General features: G+C 41.6%; 2 protein-coding genes across 6 annotated transcripts; one reads left to right on the top strand and one right to left on the bottom strand.

Annotated features, from left to right (window-relative positions):
* On the bottom strand, nt 1-4,078 carry LOC141585550 (uncharacterized). Its single transcript, XM_074405390.1, has 3 exons — nt 3,992-4,078; nt 2,836-3,579; nt 1-2,484 (listed from the first exon to the last, which is right to left on the bottom strand). Exons 1-3 carry the CDS (start codon nt 4,076-4,078, stop codon nt 2,422-2,424), a joined length of 894 nt encoding a protein of 297 aa, XP_074261491.1. The 3' UTR covers nt 1-2,421.
* On the top strand, nt 3,101-20,349 carry FAIM (Fas apoptotic inhibitory molecule). 5 transcript variants are annotated; one of them, XM_074405846.1, is made up of 6 exons: nt 3,103-3,191; nt 9,169-9,228; nt 10,838-10,970; nt 11,318-11,546; nt 12,707-12,756; nt 17,059-20,349. In XM_074405846.1, exons 2-6 carry the CDS (start codon nt 9,185-9,187, stop codon nt 17,206-17,208), a joined length of 606 nt encoding a protein of 201 aa, XP_074261947.1. In that variant the 5' UTR covers nt 3,103-3,191; nt 9,169-9,184; the 3' UTR covers nt 17,209-20,349. The 5 variants fall into 5 exon arrangements, with proteins under 5 accessions (XP_010339910.1, XP_074261947.1, XP_074261948.1 ...); XM_074405847.1 differs by lacking the exon at nt 3,103-3,191 and adding an exon at nt 3,326-3,398; XM_010341608.3 differs by lacking the exon at nt 9,169-9,228 and having other exon boundaries at nt 3,101-3,191.
* Nucleotides 20,350-21,405: the final 1,056 nt, after the last annotated feature.

Raw genomic sequence — 21,405 nt, 5'->3', positions numbered from 1 at the left:
AAACACTGATGTAGAAGAAAATACAAATATGAAATATTTGTCTTCAGGGAGCTTTCAGTACAGGGTAGCAAACAAGAAAGCAGTGCTCACTAAGCAGAATTCCTGTATCATAATTTGCTTAGTAATCAGTCTTTATCACTTTGCAAACTGGTTAACCTCATCAATAGGTTATTCCCTACTGTCTCTTAACTACTTTCTCTCACATACTTGCTTATCATCTAGAAACTGCATCTACCCTACAAATCCCAAAGGTGAAGCAGTCTTTTTTTACATTAACATAAAGAAGCAGAAGAAATTATACAATATGGCCTGAATGTCCCTATCTTAGTCCATTTTGGCTGCTATAACAAAATACTTGAAAAGGCCGGGTGCAGTGGCTCACACCTATAATCCCAGCACTTTGGGAGGCCAAGGTGGGTGGATCACCTGAGGTCGGGAGTTTGAGACCAGCCCAGCAACATAACAAAACCCCATCTGTACTAAAAATACAAAAATTAGCTGGGTGTGGTTGTACGTACCTGTAGTTCCAGCTACTCAGGAGGCTGAGGCAGGAGAATTGCTTGAACCCGGGAAACTGGTTGCAGTGAGCCAACCAAGTGAGACTTTAACTCAAAAACCCTCCCTGGGTTCATGTTCCTCTACTGGGAATCCTAAGGAAAAGAGGAAGCATTCTCTTTTTCAGAAGCTCCAGAAAATATCTCCCCAAGGCTCCAGCCTGGGTGGACTCTGTCTCAAAAAAAAAAAAAGGAAGAAGAAGAAGAAGAAAATAGGCTGGGTGCAGTTGCTCATGCCTATAATCCCAGCACTTTGGGAGGCCAAGGTGGGAGAACTGAGCCCAGGAATTTGAGACCAGTCTGGGCAACATAGTGGGATCCTCTCTCTACAAAAAAAAAATGTAAAATATTAGCTAGGTGTGGTGGTATGCACCTATTGTCCCAGCTCCTTGAGAGGCTAAGGTAGGAGGATCACTTGAGTCCTAAGACATAGATCATGGCTTTAGTGAGCTGTGATCATGCCACTGCACTCCAGCCTGGACTAAAACCCTGTCTCAAAAAAAAAAAAAAAAAAAGAAAGAAAAAGAAAAAAACAACTTAGACTGGGTAATTTATAAACAGCAGAAATGTATTGCTCACAGTTCTGGAGATTGGGACATCCAAGATCAAGGCTCCAGCTGAGTCATAGTCTGCTGAGGGCTTGTTCTGTGCTTCAAAGATGGTGTCTTCTCAGTACATCCTCACATGGCAGAAAGGTCGAAGAGGCTCCCTCAAGCCTCTTTCACAAGGGCACTAATTTCCCAAACATAGGACCCATTCTTTTAATATGAATGTGTTGGGAGTTAGGTTTCAACATATGAATTTTGGGGAGATACCAGCATTCAAACCATAGCAGCCCCCAAATATACTGGGCTCTCAGAGCCTTCCAGAATCTCTTCACTTGTTTCTATTCTATGGTTGGGCCTACACTTCACAGGGACCACTCGACAACTTTGCTTGCTCTCTGTAGGCAACACTGTCTCCTTCTGAAAATGAAAATCAAGGCCACCAAAGACACTACCCAGGCCTGCTCTTCATTATTCATTCATTCAATAAATATTTACCAAAGTTAATATGGGCCTGCACGGTGCAGATGTGAGAATTACAAGAATGAGATCCAAGGGGCCATGGTCTCTGCCTTCATGGATTTCAGTCTACTGCTATGTTACACATTAAGCAAACATTACACAAGTTATTACACACCCTGAAAGAGGCTAGGAAGAAGCCCTGATGCTGCCAAGTCTCTGTGTGTTTTCTGTTTTTGTTTTTGAGATGAAGTCTCGCTCTGTTGCCCAGCCTGGAGTGCAGTGAGGCAATCTCCACTCACCGCAACCTCCGCCTCTCAAGGTCAAGTGATTCTCCTGCCTCAGCCTCCTGAGTAGCTGGAATTACAGACACACTACCATGTGTAATTTTTGTATTTTTAGTAGAGATGGGTTTTCACCATGTTGGCCAGGCTGGTCTCAAACTCCTGACCTCAGGTGATGCGACTGCCTTGGCCTCCCAAAGTGCTGGGATTACAGGTGTGAGCCACTGAGCCCGGCTGTTTCTTGTGTGTTTTTTGTTGTTGTTGTTGTTGTTCTGTTTTAAATGAAACCAGGTCTCACTCTTTGCCCAGGCTGGAGTGTAGTAGTGCAATCACAGCTCACTGCAGCCTCCACCTTCCTTCCTGGGCCAAGCGACTCTCCCACGTAAGGGTCCCAAGTAGCTAGGATCACAAGCCTGAGTCACCATGCCTGGCTAATTTTTTTTTTCTTTCCTTCTCTCTCTCTCTCCCTCTCTCTCTTTCTCTTTTTCCTGTAGAGATGGGGTCTTACCATGTTGCCCAGGCTGGTCTTGAACTCCTGGGCTCAAGCGATCCTCCCATCTGCCTCCCAAAATGCCGTGATTATAGGCATGAGCCACCACACCCAGCAATGCTGCAAGTCTTGTGGGGCCAGGATATTGTAACCTAAGAAATGATATACGAACACTCACAGCAGGGAAGAGGTGAGGAGGGTCCAAGCAGAGGGAAGAGCATTTGCCGAGGCCCTGGGTGAGAAGAAACTTGCACCCATTAAGGGCATAAATGAAGCCAAGCAGGCAGGGGCTAGATCACACATGGGAGCTTCCTGCCCATCTTCAGTAGTTTGGGTCTTTAAAGAAGGAATGAGACTCCATTAAGAGGTTTTAAGGAGCGAATGCCATAGTTGCCGTGACCAGGTTTCCCTTCCCCATAGCTGCAGAGCAGGCACAGGGCTGTTTTGGCCCGCCAGGTTGTCGCCTAGTCTATCCCAGCGCGGGGCCTGCGGCTGGCTCCTACCCTTCTTTCCTTGCTGGCGGGAAGACTGGACGCAGTCAGGACTTGGTGATGTCCTGGATGGAGGCTGAGGAAGGCCTGTGCGCCGAAGGTGCAGCCTTGGGCTAAGGCTGCGGACCGGGGTGGCGTCCGTGGCGGGGGAGGGGTGGCCTCCTGCGCTGGGAGCCTCCAGGGACCTGAGGCGCGACGAACAGTCGGCGCGTTTGGTAGGCGCGCCTGCAGAGCTTTCAGCCTCCGCGCCGGCTGCCCCGGTTTCTCGGCGAGGAGAGCAGGGCCATGCGGCCTACGTAGCCGAGTCGTAATCAACCGGTAGTGTGGTGCGACCGCCCCCAGAGCCTCCCGCGGCCCACGGCGCACAGGTGAGGCAGCAGCCCGGGTGGGGTCGGGGTCGCGCCTGCGCCCACCTGGACGCCCCGGGCCCGCCGGCTCCGCACCCCGGAAGCCCCTGCGCGCAGCGCCCGGCGTCCCCGCGCCCTCGGCCCCGCTGCGCCGGCGGCGGCCATCTCTGGGCGGCGGCGGCGGGCGGTGTCTGCGCGGTCGGTGGGACCCAGGCGGGTGAGGCGCGGGTGAGTTCCGGACGCTTCCAGCTGGCCCGTCGGTGATCCCAGGCCTCGGGGCAGGACTCGGCTCCCGCTGAGCGCGGGCAGAGGTGAGAGTGCGGCGGGGCGCGGGGCCAGCCCAGGGCGGTGCGAGAGCCTCCTTGCTTGGCCAGGCCCAGCCCCGCAACCCGCCGCACCCGCCTACAGCCTGTTAGCTAACTTTAGACATGTACTTGTCGCTGTCGAAAACGTGGAACAGAAAGCAACAAGGAAACAAGCAAAGCAGCCATGCTCCTGCTCCCCAGAGACAAGCCGGGTTAACATGAAGTTGTATTTTCTTCCAGATGGGTTTTCCTTGTAATTTGATCAGGGCTTATTTTTGCAGAACCTGCATCATAAAGTGCAGAAACATGCTCTCGCGCTCTCTTTCTCTCTCTCTCTCTCTCTCGCTCTCGCTCTCGCTCTCGCTCTCTCTCTCTCTCTCTCTCTCTCCCCCCCCCCCCTTTGAGACAGGGTCTCGCTCTGTCGCCCAGGCTGGAATGCAGTGGCAAGATCTTGGCTCACTGTTGCAGCCTGAACCTTCGGGCTCTTTCTCTTAATAATACATCACATGTATTTACCCGTGGCTTTAAGTGTTTTTCTATGTCCTTTTTATTGGCCACACTAGACTGCACATTCCTGTGTGCCAGGTTGACTACGGCATCCATCCCTGGCTTCTGGCATGGGCTTTGACTGGACTGTGATTTACTTAATGTTTCTCTCTGATGAGGGTACAGGTGGTTTTCAGTTTTTAGTTATTGCAAAAAGTAATTCATTGAGCACCGTTACCTCTGGGTTTTTGAGCATGATCATTTGTGTAGAATGAATCCCACAAGATTCATTCTAAAACAAGATAGACTCCATAAACTATACCATATGGCTTCTGGTATAAGATTGTGAAATGGCCCTGAGAAAAGTTACTATCATTTTTATACCTCCAGTAAGTAGCATTTGGGAATGGCTTGAGGAGCTTCCTGACTGACTTTGGTGGAAACCCTCCTCACTTCATAAGGGGCGGGGCTGGAGATGAAGATGTCAACACTTGAAAGAGTGACTCGCCTTATTGGCTGGTTGTACTTAGGGCTTTTGCTGAAAAGGGAACTATGCACCTCTTAGTTACTATTATTATCTGAGTAATTTTTAAACTGGCTTCGGTTTATCTCAAACAAATCATTTCAGTCCCCAGTAAGGTTAAATCTAAGTTAAGACAAAATTCAGGTGGGATTAGATGAACGGTGGAATCATGTTGGTGTTTTAAGTCATGCTCTGAAACTTCGGTGTTGGGTTGCTAGGGAAGGGCTTTTATTTAAAAGATTGATGGGTAAGGATGAGATATCCAAAAAGCTTTCTTTGAAGATATGTAAAAAGTTTCAAGTGCTTGGCGTCATCTCCATCAGTGAAAATAAATGGAATATGGCTTTCCATCTTTTTAATTTATGTTTTATTAATAAAATTTTTGCAAAAATAGAGGGTTTTTTTGATATCATTTTCCAGTTTGGTCATATAATCTTGAAAAGTATATGCATAAGAGTTTAAAAACGACAGTGGGGCCGGGCGCGGTGGCTCAAGCCTGTAATCCCAGCACTTTGGGAGGCCGAGGCGGGTGGATCACAAGGTCGAGAGATCAAGACCAACCTGGTCAACATGGTGAAACCCCGTCTCTACTAAAAATACAAAAAATTAGCTGGGCATGGTGGTGCGTGCCTGTAATCCCAGCTACTCAGGAGGCTGAGGCAGGAGAATTGCCTGAACCCAGGAAGCGGAGGTTGCGGTGAGCCGAGATCGCGCCATTGCACTCCAGCCTGGGTAACAAGAGCGAAACTCCATCTCAAAAAAAAAAAAAAAACAAACAAAAAAAAACGACAGTGGATCTCTCCCAAGTTTTATTTATTTATTTATTTATTTATTTGAGAGAGTCTCGCTCTGTGGCCCAGGCTGGAGTGCAATGGTGTGATCCCAGCTCACTACAACCTCCTCCTCCCAGGTTCAAGCAGTTCTCCTGCCTCAGCCTCCTGAGTAGCTGGGATTATAGACGCGAGCCACCAGGACTCAGCTAATTTTTATATTTTTAGTAGAGACGGGGTTTCACTATGTTGGTCAGGTGGGTCTTGAACTCCTGACCTCGTGATCCGCCTACCTCAGCTTCCCAAAGTGCTGGGATTACAGGCATGAGCCACCTCGTCCTGCCCTTTTTTTTTTTTTAATTAATTAAATTATTTATTTATTTATTTTGAGACTGAGTCTTGCTCTTGTTGCCCAGGCTGGAGTGCAGTGGCACAATTTTGGCTCACTGCAACCTCCGCCTCCACGGTTCAAGCACTTCTGCCTCAGCCTCCTGAGTAGCTGGGATTACATGTACCCACCCCCACGCCCGGCTAATTTTTGTACTTTTAGCAGAGATGGGGTTTCACCATTTTGTCCAGGATGGTCTCAAACTCCTGACCTCCCAAAGTGCTGGGTTTACAGGTATGAGCCACCGCCCCTGGCCACTTTCTCCAAAGTTTTAAACCAAAGCCTTCTTTGGCAGAGCTAGGACCCTTCTTCTGTGGGCCCATTCTGTCCTATGCTGCTTCCCTTTATAAGGTCACTCCCATTGTTGTACTATAATCATTTCTCGGTCTCTCCAGACTCCCCCACTCTGAGGTTAGTGCCCTACCCAGAGCCTGATACATAAGTACCCAGCAACTATTGGTATGCTGGGTGAACTTAGAATATGACATGTGTTTATCAAATTGAATTTGTAACTTAGAGATCTACATGACAGATATTTCTGAGTGAAGTAGAAATTAGGGACAAGGACATTTGTGATCCTCTTTTGGTTACAGGTGCAACTGCATCCCAAGAAGCACTACAGGCAGAACATCTGCCTTTTATTTTCTTTTCCCTTTTTTTTGTTTTTTAACAGCTTTATTGAAATATAACTCACATACCATGTAATTCACCCATTTAAAGTATACAATTTTTTTTATATATATTGTTAACTTTTTAAAATGGTAAAATATATACAACATAGATTTGCCATTTTAACAATTTTTTAGTGTACAATTCAGGGCCATTAAGTACATTCACAATATTGTGTGACCATTGTATGTATTTGCCAAACTTTCTCAGTACCTTAAACAGAAACACAGGAACCATTCAGCAATGACTCCCTGCTATGGTTTGGGTATTTGTCCTTTCAAATCTCCTGTTGAATTTTAATCCCCAGTGCGGTAGTACTGGGAAGGGGGGCCTAATGGGAGGTGTTTGGGTTATGGGGACGGATCCCTCATGAATACATTGATGTCCTCCCTTGGAGGTAAACGGGTTCTTGCTCTGTCAGTTTTCACTAGAGCTGTTTAATAAAAAGAGCCTTGTACCTCCCACCTCTCTCTTGCTTTCTCTCTGGTCACATGCCCTCTATACAGCCAGCTCCCCTTTGCTTCTGCCATTAGCAGAAGCAACTTGGAACGCTCACCAAATTCAGATGCCCAATCTTGAGCTTCTCCAGACATCAGAATGATGAGCTAAATAAACCTTTTTTCTTTATAAATTACACAGTCTTGGGTATTCCTTTACAGCAACACAAAAGAGACTGAGACTTCTCCTTGTTCCCTTCCCCCATTCCCTGGGAATGTCTAATCTGCTTTCTGTCTCTCTGAATTTCCCTATTCTGGGTATTTCACATAAGTGGAATCATATTATACTTCCCATTTTTTTTCTGGCTATTTCACTTAGCAGAAAGTTTTCAGAGTTCATGCCATAGCATATGTCAGAATATCACTCCTTTTTTTGACTGAATAAAAAGGAATGTCCTGTGTGTGTGTGTGTGTGTGTGTATGCATTTTACCGCTTCTCGGCCTTTTGGCTAAGATCAAGTGTATATACATTTTGTTTATGCTTATGTTGACAGACAACTTGGGTTGTTTTCATCTTTTGGCTATTAGAAAATGCTACAAGGAACAATAGTATACACGTTTCTGAGTGGCTGATTTCAAAACTTTTGGGTGTAAACCTAGTAGTGGAATTGCTGGGTCATCTAATACTTCTCTGTTTAGGTTTTGAGGAACTGTCGTATCTTTTTGTTTGACAACATCACCATTTCACAGCCCCACTAGCAGTGTACAAGGTTCCAATTTTTCCACATCCTTGCCAGCACTCATTATTTTCTGTTTATTTTTAGCATGGCCATCCTAGTAGATATGAAGTTGTATTTCATTGTGGTTTTGATTTGCATTTCTCCCATGATTAATGTTGTTTAGCATCTTTTCATATGCTTATTGGCCATTTGTATGTCTTCTTTGGAATAATGTCTGTTGAAGTTTTTTGCCCATGTTTTGGGGTTGTGGGGGAATGAAGTTTTGTCATTGCCCAGGCTGGAGTGCAATGGTGCAATCTTGGCTCACTGTAACCTCTGCCTCCCAGGTGCAAGCGATTCTCCTGCCTCAGCCTTCCAAGCAGCTAGCTGGGATTACAGGCACCTGCCACCAAGCCCAGCTAAATTTTTGTATTTTTAGTAGAGACGGGGTTTCACCATGTTGGCCAGGCTGGTCTTGAACTCCTGACCTCAGGTGATCCACCTGCATTGGCCTCCCAAAGTGCTGGGATTACAGGCGTGAGCCACTGTAACTGGCCCCTTTGCCTATTTTTAAATTCGGTTGTCTTTTGTGTTTTTGAGTAGTAGAGTTCTTTATATATTCAGAATATGAAACTTCTATCAGATATATGATTTCCAAATATTTTCTCTCATCCTTGTCTTTTCACTTTCTAGATAATGTCCATGATGCACAAAAATTTTAGTTTGTTTGAGACAGGGTCTCATTCTGTTGCCAAGGCTGGAGTGCAGTGGTGCAATCACAGCTCACTGCAGCCTTGACCTCTCCGGCTTAAATGGTCCTCCCACCTCAGCCTCTGAAATAGCTGGGACTACAGGCATGCACTACCATGCCTCGCTAGTTTAACTTTTTTGTAGAGATGGGGGTCTCCCTATGTTGCCACTCTGATTTTAGTAAAGCTTAATTAACACTGCAGCCCAGTTACTGTTGAGTTCATTGCGTAGTACTGGGCTCTAGTTCTGGCTTGGATCCTGCTAGTGATGTGAGCAAGCCACATAACTTTTGTGGATTCATCACTGGCACTAGTAAATTAAATGGGCTTAAGTAATGGATAAATTAAGTTCACTCTTTGAGAGCAGACCAGCATATCCCTGTCTGCTTCTTGCAAACTCATCAGTTCTTTTAAGTTATCTAAACCAACAAATATTTTAAAAATTACGTTCCACCATAGTGTAGCCTTCTAAATTAAAGATTACATTTTAAATTAGTTACCACTTTAACACTGATGCTCCCAGAAGGTGTATTGTGTTTATTCTGGAGTTTGATGTATTCCCTGACTCACTGCCTCATACCCTTGGGGCTTCTTGTGCTTCAGTTTGAGAAGCATGGTACGCAGAGGATCTCTTAGGAATCTTGCAGCTCTGATATGCTATAATACTTGCAATCAACTAGAGTTTGTTTTTTAGTTTTAATAAAGTATACCTTTAAGAAATTATAAATCCATAACAGGGAAAAATATGACTGATTTGCATGATTTAACATCTTTCTCTGTAAAGATTACAGTTCTATTGTATGTAGAAGCTGTTTCATCAGAAACTCCATGTAATTTAATAAATGGATTGCAAAATTAGAAAAACCCTTTGTAGATGTCATCATTGTTGCTTTCAATCTTTCTTTGCTGCAATTCTGCTTTTTTTCTTTTCTGGCTGCTAATTGGATTAAAGACTGTTTTTGCCAACCATGGCATCTGGAGATGACAGTCCTATCTTTGAAGATGATGAAAGGTAAATGTCTTATATTGCAGTAAACTAGCCTTTGACATTTTCAAGACTGTTATCATTCAAAGGAGCAATTTATCCAAGTTACTCTGTTAAGAATACATTTTGTAAAATTGCAGATTGTGCGGTTCTGCTTTTGTGTGATTTAGAGCAGGAGTAGTAAATACCTGGCGCGGAGGTAGCCACCAGTAACATGGCAAATCTTTCCGTAGAGCCTTGATGTGAGGTCTCCTCATATCTCTCAGCGCTGAGTTCTTGGCAACCACTTCAGAATGGTATCAAATCCATTTAACATCTTCAATTTTGAGCATACAAAGGAGATTAGGGTGAACAAAGAGGAAGATGTAGTTAAGAGAACAGGCTTTGGAGCCAGAATCCTAGGTTTAAATCCTACCTTTGCCACTTAATGTCATTGTAACCTAAGGTAAACCGTTAGCCTCTCTGAGCCTCATCTATAAAATAAGGATACTAATAGTACCCATCTCATGGTGATTCTGTAAGTTAATATATTTAAAGCTCTTAGAACAGTGACTGTCACACAGTAATCACTTAATAGCTGTTATCTGTGATCATTATTACTGTAATGATACTTCTGTCAAAGCCAAAAAGATCACGAATATCAAAATATTAATTAGATATTATATATGTATATGTCATTCATATAGGATATATTAACATCAAAAATATATGTTGAAGTATATGCCAGAAATGTCAGACAAACCAAATCCTATATTTTTTTTGATAGTCTCACTCTTTCATCTGGGCTGGAACATGGTGGTGCAATCATGGCTTACTGTAATCTCAACCTCCTGGGCTCAGGTGATCCTCCCACCTCAGCTTCCCAAGTATCTGTGATTCCAGGCATGCACCATTACGTGTGGCTAATATTTTTGTAGAAACAGGGTTTCACCGTGTTGTCCAGGCTGGTCTGGAACTCCTGGGCTCAAATTATCTGCCCGCCTTAGTCTCCCAAAGTGCTGGGATTACAGGCATGAGCCACCACATCCGGCCCCAAATCCTTTATTTTTTAAAATAAGATTTCCTGTATTAATGCCAAGAATGTTTCCCATAACATTTTAAAATTATTTTTATCTTTATTACAGAATATTTCTTCCATGACTTTTTTTCTTAGTATAATAAATTAAAACCTTTTTGTTAAAACAAATCCCTTGTATTAGTTTAAGTATGGGAGGTTTGGAGAGTTCTGGTTTTTGAGTGATTAGACCTGAAAAAGATAAACAAAATTAAATATCATGGTTTTTAAATGGGAGCTGGTGGGAGAAGAGTAAAGACTTTTTACTGACCTTTCCATGCACTATAGTGTAGTCAACCTAGAATACTAACCAGGATCAACTGATGGATTCTTAATCCTATTAAGATGGATTTTTTAGACGTAATCGGACTATGTGCCCACATATAGTAGTTGTATCTTAAAGGAAGAGTGAATAAGAGGGAGAAAATAGTTGCATGTACTGTGAGTAGAATTTCTTAGGTACTATCACTTTAATATTTTGAAATTTTAGAGGTTTTAATAATCTAATATTTTCATCTTGGATTAACTGGTTATTTAATTAGTATTTTGGCCCACTATAATTGGTTTATTTTATTCCTTTAGCCCTCCTTACAGCCTTGAAAAAATGACAGATCTCGTAGCTGTTTGGGATGTTGCTTTAAGTGACGGAGTCCACAAGATTGAATTTGAACATGGGACTACATCAGGCAAACGAGTAGTATATGTAGATGGGAAGGTAGGAAGAAAATATGTTACTTTGTAAAATATGATATATAGAGAAACCAGATTTTGTCAAAGTAACATCTTCATATGTGAATTCAGGGCTTTTTTTTTTCTTATAGTCATTATGTTTTTGATCCATGTCATTTTTCTGTGTAAAGCAAACTAATAATAGTTATGGAATTCATGGAATAGAGCATGTAGTATTTAAACTTAAAATGCTTTTATTTTCTAAAACCTCAGCATCATAAATAAAATTATATCTAAATGGCATTGCCTTTGTTCACTTTACATTATTTCTAAAATTAAACATTAATGTGTCTTCTATTTGAACGTCTCAAATTTTTCTATTTTATTATGTAGGAAGAGATAAGAAAAGAATGGATGTTCAAATTAGTGGGCAAAGAGACATTCTATGTTGGAGCTGCAAAGACAAAAGCAACCATAAATATAGATGCTATCAGTGGTTTTGCTTATGAATATACTCTGGAAATTAATGGGAGAAGTCTCAAGAAGTATATGGAGAACAGATCAAAAACCACCAATACTTGGGTATTACACATGGATGGTGAGAACTTTAGAGTTGTTCTGGGTAAGTTAGTGCTGTTTCTGCAGAACTCATTGTTTTTTTTTTTTTTAAGAAGATAATGTCTGTTTAATTCCTGTAATGATTCAGACCTTCTATGGAGCTTTGAAAAGGAGACAGAGTGTACAGGCAGGTGTATTTCATTTGTTTAAAAACATTTTTAAAAAATCTTTTTGTTTCCCGTCTGCTTGGGATTGTCTAGCAGGTGTGTATATTGTCTAGCAGGTGTATTTCTAATGTGTCCTGTGTGAATGACACATTCATTCAATCCACCATTTTATATATAAGATATCTTAAGCCAAGTTTTATAGGGATGGATTTGAGAATCATAAATTTAGGTTTTAAAAACATTTAACTGCCGTGATCATATAATGGTAAATAAATCGAAATAAAACAAACAAACATGTAACATTGCCAGGCGTGGTGACTCATGTCTGTAATTTCAGCACTTTGGGAGGCCAAGGTGGGTGGATCACCTGAGGTCAGGAGTTTGAGGCCAGTTTGGCCAACATAGTGAAACCCTGTCTATACTAAAAATACAAAAATTAGCTGAGTGTAGTGGCACAAGCCTATAGTCCCAGCTACTTGGGAGGCTGTAACGGGAATCGCTTGAACCCGGGAGGTAGAGCTTGCAGTGAGCTGAGATTATGCCATTACACTCCAGCCTGGGTGACAGAGCAAGATTTCCTCTCAAAAAAATAAATAATTTTTTTTTTTAAAGAGTCAAGGTCTCACCATATTGCCCAGGCTGGTCTTGAACTCCTGGGTTCAAATGATCCTTTTGCCTCAGCATCCAAGAGTGCTGGGATTATAGGCGTAAGCAGCTGTGACCACCCTTCTTTTCATTCTTAACAACAATATTCTTGGGAGTGTTGCCCTCCCGTTTGAAAGATCCAAAACTTAATCAATTTGTATTGGGACCATAACTTTCTTAAAAGGTCATTTTGTTTCATTACAGTTTTATGAACAAAGAACAAACACAGCTTCTTCAAATTTTACCAGAGTCTCAAAGCCATGAAAGCCATGAAAAAGTGATGGGTTTTGGAATATTAATGGAATTTTAGAGATCTGGCATATCAAACCTTTCCTAAAATAATAAATAGGAAAAGTTAACTTTATCTTTAAATCACAGAATAACTTAAAAAATTTTTATTTTATTTTTACAGAAAAAGACACTATGGACGTATGGTGCAATGGTAAAAAAATGGAGACAGCAGTAAGTTGACTGTCTGATTACTTTAAGTGCCATCTGTCTACGTTACCATTGAATTGTTGCTGCATTTCCTAATTACAGAGATTTTATAATGAACCAAAGTCCTCTTGATAAAAACAAAAAAGGGGTTAAGTACTCATTACTCCAGATTCCAAAAACCTTTGCCAGATAGTGCCTGGTGCCGTGAGTTTGGAAACAATTGATGTTCTTAGCTGGCACAAACTTCATACTCTTCTTTCCTGTCCTGGACCAGGCTCTATCCTCAAAAGAGCCCCTAGTTAAAAAATTATATCCCCAAAGGCTGGTGTTCTCTGGTGTTTAACCATTTTAAGTGGTGCATTATATACCACTGCTTCTCAAACTTTCACGCACAGAAATTGCCTGGGATCTTGTTAAAATGCTAATTCTCACATTTCCCTAGATTCTGCTAATGCTACTAGTCCACAGATCACACTTTAGGAATGCTTTATACCATACAGTCAAAGCAGATGGTTCTTTTCTGAAAGCAAGATTTTTGTAAAATGAGTGATACAGTATCAGATGACGTGAAGGTACTCAGACAGGAAAGGGCATTCTCACGAACCCAGAGGACAAGTGGAACTTTAGACCAGCAGTGCCAAAGCAGGGAGAAAGAGGCTACCCCAGTCACTGTGGCCAGGCACACTGAAATCCCCATGTAGACTCCAGTGTGTTCAGCTTTTACTGTCAGGTGGTTGTATTAGTATGGCTGTGGATGGGGTGAATGGAGGAGTGAATTTCAAGCAGGAAGGAAACAGTAATAGTGTGCACACAGGAGAGAGTGGGAAGCAGAAAGTATGGGACTAGGAGCTGAAATCACTGGATGCTAATCCCCATGTCTTATGGGGTCTGCAGGACAAGTGGGGAGTGCTATCACCTGGCACCCACCTTTCATGCTGGCTCCAGATGTGAACATCAGAGCTGGAGACAATGGGAAGCTCTCTTCTCCAGTCACATTTTGCATGTTGTAGTTGCTTTTATCTCATTTGTATAGTATAGGTATAAGACAGTGAGAAAGGTGCTTTTAGTAGTTGGAGGAAAGGAGGTCTGGGATTCATGTATTCAGAAGACCACCTAGAACCTCCTTGGTCTGATAGCTGTTTCTGAAGAGGTGACAAAGCCAGAAATCAAAAATTACAAAGATAAAGCCACATGTGGTAGCACAGGTCTGTAGTTGCCTCTTACTTGAGAGGCTGAAGTGAGAGGAACACCTGAGCCTAGGAGTTTTAGGCCAGCCTGAGCAACATAGTGAGACACCATCTCTAAAAAAATTAATACATTAATTAAAATTTAAAAGTTACAAAGATGAGTGCTTTTCTGTTTCTGAGTCCTGGATAATTTAATTTGGGCTCACTCAAAATTGAGTGCTTGAGCTGCTGTCTGGGTTAAATCTACTGCTAGAGACTCATTTTGTGCAGAGGCTTGGAGAGCACTTCAGCATTTTGTGGCCCCTTTTGGAAAAACTCCAGTTACCACTAACATGGATCAGATACCTACTGTGTCTAATGCCATACCTAGTGGTTCTTCCTGTTCTTTCTTTCCTACCCTGGAATTCTCTAGATGGAGAATGCTGTTTTACGGTATTAAGAATGTGGTTGTACTGGGTGTGGTGACTCCTGTATGTAATCCCAGCACTTTGGGAGGCTAAGGCAGGTAGATTGCTTGAACCTAGGAGTTTGAGACTAGTCTAGGCAACATGACAAAACTCCCCTCTACTAAAAATACAAAAATTAGCAGAATATGGTGGCACATGCCTGTAGTCCCAGCTACGTGGGAGGCTGAGGTGGGAGGATTACTTGAGCCCAGGGAGGTTGAGTCTGCAGTGAGCCAAGGCTGCACCAGTGCACTCCAGCCTCGTTAACAGAATGCGAGACCCTGTCTCCAAAACAAACAAACAAACAAACAAAAAAACCACAGTTGTAACTTTGGGAGGCTGAGATAGGAGGATCACTTGAGGCCAGGAGCTCCTGACCACTCTGGGCAACACGGCAAGACCCTATCTCTATAAATTATTATTATTATTATTATTTTTTGAGACAGAGTTTCGCTCTTGTTACCCAGGCTAGAGAGCAATGGCACGATCTCAGTTCACCACAACCACCGCCTCTTGGGTTCAGGCAATTCTCCTGCCTCAGCCTCCTGAGTAGCTGGGATTACAGGCATTCACCACCATGCCCAGCTAATTGTTTGTATTTTTAGTAGAGACGGGGTTTCACCATGTTGACCAGGATGGTCTTGATCTCTTGACCTCATGATCCACCCGCCCCAGCCTCCCAAAGTGCTGGGATTACAGGTGTGAGCCACCGCACCCAGCTATAAGTTATTTTTTTTAAGTTAGCTGGGTATGGTGGTATGTGCCTGATTCCAGTTGCTCAGGAGGCTGAGGCAAGAGGGTTGCTTGAGTCCAGGAGTTCAAGGCTGCAATGAACTGCAATTGAACCCCTGTACTCCAGCCTGGGTGACAAGAGTAAGACCTTGTCACACACACAAAGAATGTTGTGGTTGTAAGAAGGTGAAAACAATGTTCATCCACGTCTCTGGTTTTTTTTTTTTTTTTTTTTTTTTTTGAGACGGAGTTTCGCTCTTGTTACCCAGGCTGGAGTGCAATGGCGCGATCTTGGCTCACTGCAACCTCCACCTCCTGGGTTCAGGCAATTCTCCTGCCTCAGCCTCCTGAGTAGCTGGGATTACAGGCACACGCCACCATGCCTAGCTAATTTTTAGTATTTTTAGTAGAGACGGGGTTTCACCATGTTGACCATGTTGACCAGGATGGTCTCGATCTCTTGACCTCGTGATCCACCCGCCTCGGCCTCCCAAAGTGCTGGGATTACAGGCGTGAGCCACCGCACCCGGCCCCTCACGTCTTTGTTTTGTAGTAATTAACAGGAAACCACATGTGTTTGGAAAATAGTTCTTTATAACCCAGTTGCCTTCTCATTGTTACTACAACCTACAGGGCAGTTTCGGCAGCTCCGTATGTGGGCAGCCTTCCCCAGTACTGTACATACCCACAACAAACTCATCTTGTTGCCTGTGAGTTACAGCTTTTCCCCTTTTTCTTTTATCTGAAAGCATCATGCCAAAATTATATATTTGTCCAATTGCCAAGAAGCCACTTATATAGATTATATTACCTAACCCTTAACCTTTCCTCCAAAGTCTTTTTCCAAGGCTCAGTGTTAAAAATGGGGACAGGAACTGCACCCAAGGACATGCTTGTGGTATTCAGCACACCTCCCTTAAAGAGCCAATGGCGACATTCTTCCCAGAGCTAGGAAAAGGCTTCTCTCCCTGAGGCATCCTGTGCCTTCTTTGGCCTGGTGTTGTTAAGGCTGCTAAGAAGTTAATAACCAGGGTTTAAATCTGATTGTCAGTTTCTTTGCTTTCTGAAGTAAATTATTTTTTATCCTCTAAGCCTCTTCTTTCTTTCCTTCCCTGTGCTGCCTAGCTCTAACCTTTTTACTCTAGATCACTGCTGCTCAATCAAAATATAATATGAGGCACAGATATGACCTTCATGTGTAATTTTAACTTCTGTAGTATCCACATTTGAAAAAAAAATTTAGGTGAAGTTAATTTTAATATATTTGATTTAAATCAATATATCAAGAAATTATTTAACATGTAATCAATGTAAAAAATTATTTTATATATATTTTTTGTTTCATACTAGGTCTTCTAAATCCAGTGTCTATTTTATGTTTAAACAGCATACCTACTTTGAGACTAGTCAGTTTCAAGTACCCAATAGCCACATGTGGCCAGTGGCTATTGTACTGAACAGAACAGGTATAGATCTAGTGGTGTTTGGTTTTGTTATCTGTGTATTTTATTGGAAGCCACCTTATATCCTAAGGAATCAGATTTTTGGAGTGGTTAAGAACACCCCATCCCTGGCTGGGTGCAGTGGCTAATGCCTGTAATCCCAGCACTTCGGGAGGCTGAGGTGGGTAGATCACTTGTGGTATATTATAAATAATAAATATAATGTTTATCATTTTTATTTTTGAAAGCATATGTTATAGACACATAGCCGTGAGGTTTATATCCGCTACCACGCCCCCCTCAGAATTTAAGATTTTTAAGGATTGTAGGGATTATAAAAAGGAAACTTTTAATTCATAACAAATATAAAAGTATCTAAGTACAAGCTTTAGACTTGGTTTTTCAAAGCTTATTGTTTAATACATTATTTTATTGTACCACTGGTCATTTTAGATGGTGTTTATGCTCTAGACAAAGAGAATGTTTCTGCAACACTAATTCCTTCTTTTTTTGATCCAGGGTGAGTTTGTAGATGATGGGACTGAAACTCACTTCAGTATCGGGAACCACGACTGTTACATAAAGGCTGTCAGTAGTGGGAAGCGGAAAGAAGGGATTATTCATACGCTCATTGTGGATAATAGAGAAATCCCAGAGATTGCAAGTTAATGAATTTTAACCTTAAGAAGTAAAGATCAGGACTTTTTAATTACTGTGGTAATTAAATGTGTTCAGTATGTACTTATTAGTACATTTAGTCTGCAATGTTTTTATTTTTTAAAAAGTTACATGAAACTGTAACATTCCAAGGGTCAGGAAAAAAAACAATTAGGTACAGTCATAAAAATTACAATTTATGATGCAAATAATGTTACATGTTTTAAAGACAAATGGAAAGTAAGATATGGACCAAAGTCACTAATGTTTTACAAAAGTAACCTTTACTGTAATAAATACTGTAAAAATAAAATGAATGCCACTTGTGTTTATATGTATGGTTAAGTCTTTATGTGTTTTTAACCTGTGCAGATAGCCTGTTTCTCCAGTGTAAAGCAGTTGGTACACAGTGATACAATTAGTTTAACTGAAGAAAATGAGAAACATTTTTTATTTGGAAACCTTAAGGACACTTCAGATAGTGTCACAATAATTTAATTTAAAATATGGGTTTCTGAAAATGTAGTTGTTTTGTCTAATTAACATGGTGAGGACAAAAAGGAAAAGGAAAAGAAGCAAACTTGACACCAGATTATCAGGTGCATCCTTAGGCAGTGTTTAAAAAGTCAGAGTTGCATATCTGTGCCTGGATGTGGCACCAGTGTCAGTGCTTCTGTGACTGAATCCGCCAGTGCAGGCGTATGCACAAAGACCAGCCAAGTCAGTATACTAAATGCCTGAGCGTTGGTCATTTCAATACTCTGAAAGTCTTTCAAGGCAACATATAGTTTAATAGTAGACTGTATTGAGGCATTTCACAAATGGAGAATGTCCCCTCACACAGAAGATCAGTAGTGATCTGTGTAAGGGGACATTCTCCATTTTTTGACTTGCTCTGTTTAATATGGTTGTCATTAGTTACATGGCTATTTAATTAAAATGGAATATAATGAAAAACTCAGTTTCTCCGTCACACTAGCCACACTTCAAGTGCTCAACAGTCACATGTGGCTAGTGGCTATCATACCAGATAGTGTGGATATAGAACATTTCTGTCACCACACCAAGTTCCGTTGGACAGCACTGGTCTAGATAGACTGTCTCAGGTTCAGTGAGTTGCTCAGTAGTGGCGCACGATTCAAATCTAGGTTTTTCTGACACTAAGACTTATGCCCTTTACTTCCGTCTCCCTGCCATTAACATATTTCCAAGAGATTCTGGGCAGAACCAGGTTCTAACAGCAGAAAAGAGAAACTGAAGGGCAGCAGAGCAGTGAGGGAAGATTTGGGCAGGCCAGGACCCCGGCAGGCAACGTGCAGGGTGGCAGGGTGGGTGTATTAAAAAGCCTTTGACTCCTTCCTTCTTTGAGCACCTTTTATTTTGAAGTCTTACCACTGGAAGCTCAGCATAATACCCTTACAAAAACATTTACAAGGTTGGGCCGGTGGCTCATGCCTCTAATCCCAGCACTTTGGGATGCTGAGACAGTAGGACTGCTTGAGCCCACTAGCTCAAGACTAGCCTCAGCAACATAGGGCAACCCTGTCTCTACAAAACAAAAACAAAAACAAATTTAAGTTTATAAAAGATTTTTACCAAAAAACCTCCCTGCTTTTCTGAATCCGCCCCCTAGTTTTGCTTCACTGCCCCTGGAATACCAGGAAACAAACTAACAGGGACTCTCTGAGGCTTGTTAAACTCACATTTGGGTTTGCTTTCACAGACTTGGGAGCTGTGGTTTGTTTTCATTTTTCTTGAGTAAAAGGCTTATTTTAATGGCCATATTTTATCTGCTAGAAAAATATTTTGTGCCATGTCCAAAAGCAAAGCAACTACTTTCAGGCATTGGGCTTTGAACTGCAGTTATTACAGGTCAAAATCCATGATTTGCAGTGGTTATTATGTACCTAAGCAAACACTTGGGAGTACAGTTTGATTGTCTTTATGGAGACCAAACCCTAGGAATATAGCTTTGCTTTTGACATGATGAGTCCACATTTGTTTTGTTTTGTGAAGCAGCACAATAATGTAGAAACAGTATAGCCTAGCTCTGAAGTTTGACACAGTAAGTTAAGTTCTTGAGCCTCAGTTTCCTCATCTCAAAATCTGAGGCTATTACTTGTCTTAGTTATTTAGATATTTCAGACGTACAAAGAATAGAAAATATAACACAGTTGGAGTATTAAATTAGGTGTACCTATTGCCCAGTTTGAAACCTAAAGCATTACCAATGCAACCGAATACCCATATACCCTCCCTGTTCCCCTCTCCCTCCCTTGTGTAACTAATCACTATTGTGTATTTGATGTTTATCGTTCCCATGCAAGTTTATATTACTTTACTATATAGGTAGATATCAAAAAGTACAGTATTATTTTAAAATTTAAATGTGATCACATTCTGTGTATCCTTCCTACATCATCATGCTTTTCCCCCAGTCAACAAAGTTTTTTATGTAGGTTGGTATGCGTATCTCCAGTTCCTTTAACTCTGGTATTCAACCATACAAATTTAACTACACATACCCCTAGGTAGTTTTCAGATGATCATCAGTACATCAGTGACTCTAATGAACATCTTTGTCAACATATATATAAAGGGCTCTGACAAACTGATAAGCCAAGCTAATTGTAAAATGGACAAATAGGGCTGGGCATGGTGGCTCATGCCTGTAATCCCAGCACTTTGGGAGGCCAAGGCAGGTGGATCACCTGAGGTCAGGAGTTCATGACCAGACTGGCCAACATGGTGAAACCCTCTGTACTAAAAACATAAAAAATTAGCTGGGCGTGGTAGTGGGGCACCTGCAATCCCAGCTACTTGGGAGGTTGGGGCAGGAGAATCACTTGAACCTGGGAAGCGGAGGTTACAATGAGCTCAGATCGGGCTGCTGTACTCCAGCCTGGGCAACACAGCGAGACCCCATCTCAAAAAAAGGAAAAAAAAAAGGACAAATAATAGAAATAGAAGAGGAACTCCAAAGAGCCAACACATTTTTAAAATAAATTAATTTGTAGTTAGGGAAATTATTTTAACAATGAAACCAAAAAAAAAGAAAAAGCAATGATATGTTTTTGTCTAAGATATGGTAGAAAGATCTTACCTCACACTTCGATGGTGAAAATAGGTATTATTTAAAAAACAAAAAGAAAATAGGTATTATAAGTTCTTAGGAAAGCAATCTGACAGTATTAAAAATTCCATTTTGGCCGGGCGCGGTGGCTCAAGCCTGTAATCCCAGCACTTTGGGAGGCCGAGGCGGGTGGATCACAAGGTCAAGAGATCGAGACCATCCTGGTCAACATGGTGAAACCCCGTCTCTACTAAAAATACTAAAAATTAGCTGGGCATGGTGGCGTGTGCCTGTAATCCCAGCTACTCAGGAGGCTGAGGCAGGAGAATTGCCTGAACCCAGGAGGCGGAGGTTGCGGTGAGCCGAGATCGCGCCATTGCACTCCAGCCTGGGCAACAAGAGCGAAACTCCGTCTCAAACAAAAAAAAAAAAAAAAAAAAAAAAAAAAATTCCATTTTATAAAGTAGGAATTTTATAAAATTCCATTTTATAAAAACAGGCAAATCTATAATATAGAGTCTTAGAAGTCCACACAATGCCCAGTTTACAAGGGAGTTAGTAACTAGAAGGTGGCATGAAAGGAACTTCTGAGATTATGGTAATTTTCTATTTTTGATCTGGGTTCTAGTCACAAAGACAATTCAGTTTGTGAAAAATAAGCTATATTCCTATGATTTTTATCTTTCTGTATGTTATGTTCTAAAAGAATGTTAAACTTCAATAAAGCTTTTATATTATAAAACAATGTTAAACTTCAATAAAGATTTTAAAATGTACTTACAATAAAGTTTTTTAAAATACGCCCCACATATCTTCTTCTCTTGGGAATCTATTCCATGAAAATAAAGCCATTAGTGTTGGTATATAAGGATATATACAAGGATGTTTATTGCAGCATTGTTCATAGTGGTGGAGAAAAGAAACTGGAAATTGTAAATGCTCATCTACAGATAAATGATTGAATAAATTATTATACATCATGAGTAATAACTCAGCCATTCAGAAGAATGAACCCCTTGATGTCCCAAAGTGCTGGGATTACAGGCGTGAGCCACTATGCTTGGCCTTACCACTGACTTTTCAATATGGATTTTTGTATCCTATAACTTTACTGAATTAATTATCAGTTCTAAGAG

This window comes from Saimiri boliviensis, chromosome 9 (genome assembly GCF_048565385.1).
Source record: "Saimiri boliviensis isolate mSaiBol1 chromosome 9, mSaiBol1.pri, whole genome shotgun sequence".
In the NCBI taxonomy this organism is placed as follows: Eukaryota; Metazoa; Chordata; class Mammalia; order Primates; family Cebidae; genus Saimiri; species Saimiri boliviensis.
The sequence above is the reverse complement of the archived record's forward strand: the minus strand, read 5'-3'. Positions and strand labels throughout refer to the sequence as shown.